The 10,557-nt window shown below is 39.9% G+C and overlaps 1 protein-coding gene across 1 annotated transcript; it reads left to right on the forward strand.

Moving 5' to 3' along the window:
- Nucleotides 1–278: 278 nt before the first annotated feature.
- Nucleotides 279–8,135, forward strand: fgf2 (fibroblast growth factor 2). Its single transcript, XM_067458144.1, has 3 exons — nt 279–715; nt 4,536–4,639; nt 7,235–8,135. The coding sequence occupies exons 1-3, from the start codon at nt 430–432 to the stop codon at nt 7,418–7,420; spliced, it is 576 nt and encodes a 191-aa protein (XP_067314245.1). The 5' UTR covers nt 279–429; the 3' UTR covers nt 7,421–8,135.
- Nucleotides 8,136–10,557: the final 2,422 nt, after the last annotated feature.

The raw sequence follows: 10,557 nt of genomic DNA on the forward strand, positions 1-10,557 counted from the left end.
TTGAGAAAGTAAAAATACAGAACGTTTCCTGTGATGGGTAGGTTAAGAGGTAGGGGCAGTGTGTGTGTGTGTGTGTGTGTGTGTGTGTGTGTGTGTGTGTGTGTGTGTGTGTGTGTGTGTGTGTGTGTGTGTGTGTGTGTGTTGTTGTTGTTGCAGTACGTTGAGCAGACGCAGTGGGTGAGGGAATAATTCGGTCAGGGGCCCGGCAGGGAGAGAGAGAGAGAGAGAGAGAGAGAGGGAGAGAGAGAGAGAGAGACCTCATCCAGCTGCTGCACTGTAAACAGCTCAGAGGAGGAAAGCAACAGGAAAGATCCAACATCATCCTCCTCTTCCCAGAGAAACTTCCTTCTGCGCCTTGAGCGGCCCGTGGCGTCTCCGCTCTCGGCAGATGTGAGTTCAGAGCAGCTTGAAGAGTTTATCCGAGCTTTAATGAGACTCCGTGGCTCAGCGGCGCACCGGAAGGAGACGGGGGAGGAGGGGGAGGGGGTGCGGAGGGGCCGCGGAGGGGCAGATACGGAGAAAACGAGAGAGCGAGAGATGGCCACAGGAGGAATAACCACACTCCCGGCTTTACCGGACGATGGGGCCAGCGGAGGCTTTCCCTCGGGGAACTTTAGGGAGCCCAAACGCCTGTACTGCAAAAACGGAGGATACTTCCTGCGGATCAACTCGGACGGGAGAGTGGACGGGATCCGGGAGAAGAGCGACCCGCACAGTGAGTGACTTTGTTCTGTTCTTTCCATGGAAAAACAGGAGCGAGGAGATGATCTAGAGCAGACGGCTGTACAAAGACTCTTTATGCACGTCAGAGATGAAAATCAGGCCTGATGATGTCAGGTTTCCAGATCCAGACGCTCCTGGATGTTTTTAGGAAGGGTTGCCATGAACACACACAGTTCAGGAGTTCACAGGCTTTAAGAGGGAATATTATGCGTATGAAAGGTGTGTGTTCAGTTGTGCACAGCAAAAAAAAATGCTTTTCTTACTTAGTATTTTTGTCTTGTTTCGTCCAAACATCTAAAAATTCTTACATCAAGAAACATTTACTAGACAAGCAAAAGTAATTGTCTTTTTTTGGGGAAAAATAACTCAAAATGAAGAGAGTTTTTGCTTAAAATAAGATAAATAATCTGCCAATGGGGTGAGAAAAATAATCTTAATTCAAACAGAAAACAAGATTATTTCTTTATTCTTTATAGATTATTTATCTTATTTTAAGCAAAAACTCTCTTCATTTTGAGTTATTTTTTCCCAAAACAAGACAATGATTGGTACTTGTGTAGTAAATGTTTCTTAAAGTAAGAATTTTTAGATATTTTGACTAAACAAGACAAAAATACTAAGTAAGAAAAGCATTTTTTGCAGTGTAAAAGGTTTTAAAAAGACTGGCGCGTTAGTGAGACCAAAGCATTCACCTTGAAAAGGAAATTATTTCCATGTTCCAAGTTCAGTTTAGTCCTGAAAAAAACATAAGAAATACAATTCATACAGAAACTGAAACAATCACTTCTTCAGACTCACGGTAAGGGTTAAAGATACTGACCCCACTTCACAAACCCCATGGTTCATTTATTCTGACCGGAACCTTTGTGTGTGGTTGTGTGGGTGTGTGTGTGTGTGTGTGTGTGTGTGTGTGTGTGTGTGTGTGTGTGTGTGTGTTTGAGAGAGAGAGAGAGAGAGAGAGAGAGAGATAGCGAGAGTGTGTGTGTGTGTGTGTGTGTGTGTGTGTGTGTGTGTGTGTGTGTGTGTGTGTGTGTGTGTGTGTGTGTGTGTGTGTGTGTGAGAGAGAGAGAGAGAGAGAGAGAGTTAACTGCCATAAACACACACTCTCTCACAGCCAATACACACACCCATTAGACCTGCACCCATGTATATATTGTTTATATGTTCAGCCGTTACGTTTTCTAGAGGTCGACCGATAGTGGATTTTACCGATACCGATAGTTAGGTTGGACCTCGCTTGCCGATAACCGATTAATCGACCGATAGTTTTAAAAAAGATACTAGATTAAAATATAATAATAATACATAAAATAACAGGTAAAAAAGCAGTGCTGAACTTTATTACAAGAAATTTAAAAAAGTACTGAACCATGAAAATGTGTTAAATTTCATATGTAAATATTAAAATATTAAAATGAGTTCTAACAGAAAAAAAATTCAACAGAAAATAACTAAAACATTAAAATATTACAAATAAATGTTTCTTTAGCTATAACCTAGAAACGTGTGTGTAAATGTCAGGTAACAGACTGCAAATCCCATTTGTTAACAATGATGTATTTATTTAGCTTACATGAACTAAATGCATTATGTAATGTACATTTTACAGCATGTATTAACATTCGATCAATACAATTCTACCTTAATCATTCATGTTAGTTCATAGTGCATAAAAAACATGAACAGATCAAACTAACAATGAATAATACTCCTACAGCAGTTATTAACCTTACTTAATGTTACAAATTGAATATTATTGAATTATATTAAGTGTTATCATTTCATATAAATCCAAACAGTTCGCTTTTTTAGAACACAACGGTTTTCTTATCAAAATAACAACATATGTATTGACGTCTAATGTGTTTATATTTCTGTTGGATGCATGATACGGTTTCTCACATCAAAAAAAGTTTCTCAGTTGCATCGTTTGAAATGCTTGAAGTAACCGATGCTGCTAATATTAGCGTCCTGTCAGCCTCTACGACAAAGTACATATACTGCTGTTTTTCCCCTGCTGATGCTTTAAAGCATCTAGTCAACAAATCAATTACTTTATAATGATTTGGCAACATGTACTGACGTGTTCTGTATTCATACCGTTTCTCTGTCGGTGTTTTAAACGCGCATCAGATGTGTCAGCGCGCTGTCAGCCTCACGTGTCCTCTCCTCACGTGTTAATGTAAACAGTGATAGTTTTTAATTTGTCCTCTAGAGGCCGCTCTCGCGCTTTATAATGCCAGCCGACCCTTCTCAGCCACTCCCGCAACGGACGCAAACCGGAAAAACTATCGGTATTGATTTTTGCAGATAGCCAATTGTTCCACCAATCAGCTATCGTGCCGATTAATCGGCAAATCCGATGAATCGGTCGACCTCTAACGTTTTCTATATTAAAATTAGCTCGATTTTCTTATCATACTATTTATTTATTTTGTCATGCCAATAAAGCTTCTTGAATTGAATTGAGAGAGAGTGTGCGTGTGTGCGTGTGTGTGTAAAAGAGAGATAGAGTGTGTGTGGGACTTCAATGCCTGAATGCACAGAGACTCACTGGGACTCGTGTCACTGTGGGGACCTAAACTGAGGTTATGTCAGGCTTAACTAATTCCTGGGGGCATAAAATATAAATCAGAAGGTGTGCACACACACACATTAATTACACACACTTGTCTGAGGGTCTGGTTTAATAGAACGATGCCTGATGTTCCTCTGATCCCAGAACAAACACCCACACACACACGCTTAAAAATAAAGTTTCTTAAATGGTTCTTTGGCAGGGTGTATTGTTCCATGAAGAACCTTTAATATCCATATTTATAGCTTCTTTAGACTATAAAATGGATAGAAAAAAATGGTTCTTTAAAGAACCTTTCACAAAACGGTTCTTTGGAGAACCAAAAATGGTTATTTTATGGCATCACTATAAAAAAAAAAAACATTTTTGGTTCTTCCTGGCTACTTTATTTTTAAGGCTGCAGATCGCCACAACACAACCAGAACCCTCCGACCGCTCGGACAGAAGGGACTGAGTCCAAAGCTTTTACATTTCTTTAGACAATCTTTAATGTCCTCTTCTGGTTCTTTAAAGAAACCCTGATCTGAAACATGTAATGAATCATCAAGAACTGTTCATGCAACCGAATACAAAACTAGCTGTTGATAAGAAGAGGGTTTTTTTGGACAGACATGCTCAGATATCAGATCTAATCTGTCAAAACTCATGAAGAAGTCTGGCATGTCTTTATGACCTGACCTGAGACAAATCATTTCCTGCCAACTAAAACCTCATGTTTGAACTCTTTAACACTAACACACTAATTTACACTGCAAAAATGCTTTTCTTACTCAGTATTTTTGTCTTGCTTTAAGTCCAAATATCTAAAAATTCTTATATTAAGAAACATTTACTAGACAAGCAAAAGTAATTGTCTTGTTTTGGGGAAAAATAACTCAAAATGAAGAGAGTTTCTGCTTAAAATAAGATAAATAATCTGCCAATGGGGTGAGAAAAATAATCTTGTTTTCTGTTTGAATTAAGATTATTTTTCTCACCCCATTGGCAGATTATTTATCTTATTTTAAGCAAAAACTCTCTTCATTTTGAGTTATTTTCCCCCAAAACAAGACAATTACTTCTGCTTGTCTAGTAAATGTTTCTTAATGTAAGAATTCTTAGATATATGGACTTAAAACAAGACAAAAATACTGAGTAAGAAAAGCATTTTTTGCAGTGTAGCCGATAGTTTGTGTATGTCTTGTGTTGAACAGTGTGTGTGTGTGTGTGTGTGTGTGTGTGTGTTCTCTCGCAGTTCGACTGCAGCTGCAGGCGACGGCCCTCGGTGAGGTGGTGATCAAAGGCATCTGCGCTAACCGCTACCTGGCCATGAACGCCGACGGACGACTGTTTGGATCGGTGAGACGCTCTATAATGATCTTAAAAGCTCATGTTCAGAGGTAGCCTAGAAATCGAATCTGCCCTCGAGTGTCGTCTAGCAACTCTCAATACACTTCTGAGCTGTAAAAACCAAACTCTGGTCAGGCCAATCACATCGTGTATAGAGTCGATGGGCGGGGCCATAATGCCGACGGCCGAGTTGCGTTTGCGTGCTTCTAGTAAACACAGAAACTGGCGAACGGCGGCGGTCTGTCGAATCAGCTTTGACCGCGACTCTGGAAGACTTGAGTTAAGCTTTTCTCTGAGAAAAGAACAAAGAACGGCACTGAAGTCATTCTTAAGAAGGGAAGATGTGTTCGGAGTTTAGCCGACCGGATACGGCGAATGTTTAATAGCTCTGCTTCACCTTCGTTGCTCTGGTTGGTTGTAGCGCTATCCTATCGCGTGCAGAGGGAGATCGAAAGACAACCGTTTATCAAACTGAAACACGTCACAAACAGCAGCTCAGTGTTAAGATTCCTGCCTGTATTTGCTTTGCATTGCAGCACAGGATCCACACACACACACACACACACACACACACCGAGTTCATCTGTGCTCCTGAAACAACACTGACATTGAGGAGGGAGGTGTTGCACAATAGTGAATGAACACTGACTCTGTTCCAGCTCTGCTTTTTCAACACTCATGAGAGGAAACGTTCACAAAGTTAGACCGTAACAAAAGGTTCCTCTGATTCATCAATCCCTCTTATCGATCAACAACCTTCACACAGAAACACAAATCCAGTCCCGTCCACTTTTATTCTCCTTGAATATCCCGTTTTACTCTAAAAACGCATCAGATTACGTGGATTTGAAAATGAGGAACATGTCAACATTACAAAGGTCACAGAAAAGAGTTTTCCTGACAGTCTCACACTCCTGTCAGGAGACGCTTTCCAGACCTCAGGCTCTATAGCTGCTCAGGGAAAGAGAGATATTCCCCTAATAAACTGCAGTGTTTCACATGTTGATAAATGATAAAAGCTAATATTCCAGCATAGTTTTACTGCTGTAGCCGAAACAAGCTTTCATAGATGGAAAACAGCCGAGGTTTGAGCTCAGAGGGATCCAAATGTCTGAAATCGGGAGAAGATTTAGGATCAAATCATGCTGAACAAGTTTGGACACCAACCTGAGACTATATAGTACGGAAGCCCTGAAACGCGAGATTAAAGTCGAAATATTTCGAGAATAAAGTCGAAATTATAGATTTTTTTGTTTACTTTGCGGTTCAGGGCTTCCGTAATATAGACTATTCTGGGGTACATTTCTCAAAACCATAGTTGCTAACCCATTGCCAACCAACTAACTTGCTAACAGGTTAGCAACTATGGGAAATGCACCCCAGAATGGCTTTTATCCTGAACATTGTATAGGCATTTATTTCATGTGTCACGGAATAAAAGAGAAGCTCTCAGTTACATCCTTTTGATTTTCCTGGGAAAAACAGTCCTTCACATAAAAATCCGGCTAATCGAGGGAGGTCTTATTTTTTAAGTTCTGCTATAAGTAGCACAAAAACACAAAACGTGATTAATGCATGCAATTCTTACATTAAGCTAGGGCTGTGCGATATTGAAGAAAAATGCGATATGCGCTATCTTGTTTACATTTACGCATTTGGCAGACGCTTTTATCCAAAGCGTCCAAAGACTTACATTGAATTCAAGGCACATATTTTACATTTTGTCAGTTCTTGCTTTCTCCGGGAATCAAACCCATGACCTTGGCGTTGCTAGCGCCATGCTCTATCATTTGAGCTACAGGAAAGTATTGTTAAATAATGCAATATTCGAAATGCAATACGATATTGCAATTAGTGTGTAAAATCTATTTAAATTATATTTAAAAAAATATTTAAAAACTGAGAATTAAACCATTTGTGTTTCACATTCTTCCTGGGAAAGGAAAGCATCGCTACAACTTCTGAACGTGACCAGCTGTGCCATTCACGTTTCGGTGTGTGTGAGCCTGTTTATGTGGTTTATGAGGACATTTCAAATAGCTTTAAAAACATACTAAATGATGTTTTTTTGAGAAAGTAAAATGCAGAATGTTTCCTGTGATGGGTAGGTTTAGGGGCAGTGTGTGTGTGTGTGTGATGGGTAGGTTTAGGGGCAGTGTGTGTGTGTGTGTGTGTGTGTGATGGGTAGGTTTAGGGGCAGTGTGTGTGTGTGTGTGTGTGTGTGTGCGCGTCAGACAGCGCGAGACTGCAAGTTATTGTTTTTTTGCAAAAGATTGCGTTTAATAACTCTTTTTAACATCAAGCAAGTCACATTAGTTACAGTCGTGTGCCAAGTCTATTCTCTGCTACGCGTCGGCCTAAAACAGACACTTCTCACAATGTTGAAGTAGGCTATTAAAATCATTCCGATATTGCGTGCTATTGCGATATGCATATTGAGATATGTACATTTGCGATATATTGCACAGCCCTACATGAAGCCCCTTTAAAATGTGTTATGCTGAGAGTATTTTTTGCAGAGAAAGTTTTTAAGGCTGAAAATACAAAGCAGAAGCACATGTACAATGTGTCCTAATGTTGTCTCTTTCTCTCTCTCTCTCTCAGAGAAGAACAACAGATGAATGTTATTTCATGGAACGCCTGGAGTCGAACAACTACAACACGTACAGATCCCGCAAATACCCCGACTGGTACGTGGCTTTGAAGAGAACGGGCCAGTATAAATCCGGTTCTAGTACCAGCCCGGGCCAGAAGGCCATCCTATTTCTGCCAATGTCAGCCAAATGCTGACCGAAAGATGCTGTCAACCCCAAATCGAGACTGACGCAGATGTGCTACTAACCAACCTGATACCAAAAGAAGGATGAGTGCACCTGGAACGCCCGAGAGCAGATTTTTCAACGACAAAACCCGCCTGGAAAACACGTCACGAAAACGCTTCCCTTTAGCCTTTATATTAACGTTTCCAAACAGATGTACTTGGAGAGCTTTCCAGGGTTTATTTGTTCGTGCTCGGTCACCCTGGAGATATCAGCAATATCCTCAGAAGAGACTCCGCACCAACGTGACCTCAAACCCCACCGATACCATCTCAGATCCAACTTTCCTAAATACATCATCATTCCACTTCAGTCCCTCAGTAGGTCTGGTTGGAAGAGTTCACTGATCTGCACTTCCAGAGTTTGTGACTGCATTTTCTTGCAGGAATGTTAGTACGGCCACAAAATGTGAGTTTACTTAATGCTGCTTCTCTTTATGCTAAATATATTTCTATACTGTATTTTAGAGGAAAAAAGGGTTTTGATGCTTTGATGAAGGGATTCCAAGTTCACAGTGAATGTTTTTCATACAACTTTATTCTCTTGTCAAGAAAAGGTCTCTCTTCAGTTTAGTGTTACTGTGCAAGTACAGTAAGAGTAACAGTAACATATTTTTTGAGGTAACATGACGTTTAAGTTTAAAAGTAGGCTTCATTTTCATCATTCAAAGCTATTTAAATGGGTAAAATTTACATATTTCTAAAGCCAGGTTCACACTGTATGATTTTGGCCATGTTTTGGGAATCCTAAAAGATTCTTCCGATCGCTAGTTTGACATGGTTGCCGAGAGCCAATCAGAGGCCACATTCAAATAAACAATTGGCGTATATAAATACGAATGAGCCATTCAATCATCCGGTCAAACGATTTCTTCAAAACGCAGACTTATTCCGTTGCTCAGAGATATGCAGTAGGCTGTGGATTTGATGCAAATTAGAGAAAAAGGTTCTGAGTCTAAAATGAAACATTAACTTCTTGTTTATTGACCTGTTGTATAAATTTGCATCCGCGCTGATATTTGGGAAAACAGCACTCTATATTCTGTTATAAATCTTAAAAACAAGATCTTATTCATGGCCCATATACACTATATTGCCAAAAGTATTGGGACACGCCTCCAGATCCCTGAGTTCAGGTGTTCAATCTCTTCATGGCCACAGGTGTATAACTCCAGCTCTCGGCCTGCAGACGCTTCTACACACATTAGTGAAAGAATGGGTCGCTCTCAGGAGCTCAGTGAACTCAAGCGTGGGGCCGTGATAGGCTGACACCTGTGCAATAAGTCCATTCCTGACATTTCCTCACTACTAAATATTCCACGCTCAACTGTTAGTGGGATTATAACAAAGTGGAAACCATTGGGAACAACAGCAACTCAGCCACGAAGTGTTAAATCCCAGAGCGGGGTCAGCGCATGCTGAGGGTCACAGTGCGCAGAAGCCTCCAATCAATAGCTACAGACCTCAACTTGCCTGACTGCATTGTGCCAAGTGTAAAGTTTGGTGGAGGGGGGATTGTGGTGCGGGGTTGTTTTTCAGGCGTTTGGACTTGCTCTCGCTCCCTTAGTTCCAGTGAAATTAGCTCTTAATGCTTCAGCATAACAAGACATTTTGGAAAATGTTATTCTCCCAACTTTGTGGGAACCCAAAACTTTTGGCAGTTTAGTGTATCTTGATTTTTGGGGGGGCATTTTTATTAATTTTGGTGGTGGTTTTTCCTCACAGTCACTGAACATGTCACGGATTGTCAATGTAAAACACCGGATGTCTTCTCACTAAGGGTTAATTAATGACATCTGAGATCCTACAGTGTGACATGGCTTACAGCGGGGATCATGTTCATATAGTCTGACAAACAGTCACAAAGGACTTCAATAAATCGTACAGTGTGAACCTAGATTACGATATGTAGCTTGAAGATAAAGTCCTGTGAGATTCACTCTCTTGTGCAAACTATCACTCTTAGAAACTTAGATCTATAAGGAATCTTAAAGGGTTCCATCAGGCACTTCATATGTAGAATCTTTTCCATCATGGGATCATTTTATGGATTTAGTTTTAAGGCAAGACACCACAGGTGAAAAGAGTAAAAAACAAAACACACAGAGAGAGAGGGTTTTTTTTTTTACAGAGGGGAGATTGGATATTGCTTTTTATCACCCCATAAAATACTGTCAACAGCCAGAAAAAAAGTTTAATAAAATGGATGAAATCAGGCAAAGGATATATATATATGAACAAACCCCTCTGTAAAAACTTTCAGAATATAGATAGTAATAAAACTGTAAAGTTTGGTGTGTGTAATTGGTAGTGAAGTGGAGATTTCTGGCTTAGTGCAGGAGAAAAAAACTATTTTAAGAAAACTGCCTTTAAAGAAATGTATTGTAAATCCACAGACATAAAGAGAAAAAGATACTCTTAAAAGTATAATTTTGGATGTTTCCTTTCCACTAATCTGAAAAAACACTTTATGAAAAGCCACAAAACACAAATTTGACAAATGCATAAAAAAAACCATGCATGTTTTTGCCTGTAGTGTCTTGCCTTAAGTAATTTTGTTTAAATTAATTTCTAATTTAAATGAAATTGTATGACTCAAACAGCATGTAATCATACTTTATCACTAGAAAAACCACGAGAGCATCATGCCATCAGTTAAATCATCTCTCCTCGTTCTTTAAAATGTAGCCGAGAGTCTATTTAGAATCGTTGTTTCTAAGAGTTGTACGACGCCTGACTGACCGTAGAAGTGTTTTTGGTTCTAATCGTCCCTCTTTAAAGGGATAGTTCTCCCAAAAATGAGCCTGTGATGTTTATCTGCTGACCCCAGTGCGTCCATCATGTAGGTGTTTGTTTCTTCAGGAGAACACAAATGAAGATTTTTAACTCAACTGTTGCAGTCTGTCAGTCATAATGCATGTGAATGGGTAACAAATCTATGAGAGTAAAAACATGCTTAGGCAACATGCACAAAAACCCTGCTGCTCATGACGACACACTGATGTCTTAAGACACGAACTGATCGGTTTCTGTGCGAAACACAACAGTATTTATGTTGTTTTTTTACCTCATATTCAGACGAATCTCATCTAGTGTTCCCATCCGCTAT

This window comes from Pseudorasbora parva, chromosome 11 (assembly GCF_024679245.1).
Source record: "Pseudorasbora parva isolate DD20220531a chromosome 11, ASM2467924v1, whole genome shotgun sequence".
NCBI lineage: Eukaryota > Metazoa > Chordata > Actinopteri > Cypriniformes > Gobionidae > Pseudorasbora > Pseudorasbora parva.

Coding starts and splice junctions, on each gene's coding strand:
- fgf2 (XM_067458144.1), top strand. CDS start 430: ATGAGACTCCGTGGCTCAGCGGCGCACCGGAAGGAGACGGGGGAGGAG. Junction 716..4,535: donor GGAGAAGAGCGACCCGCACA/GTGAGTGACTTT, acceptor GTTCTCTCGCAG/TTCGACTGCAGCTGCAGGCG. Junction 4,640..7,234: donor ACGGACGACTGTTTGGATCG/GTGAGACGCTCT, acceptor TCTCTCTCTCAG/AGAAGAACAACAGATGAATG.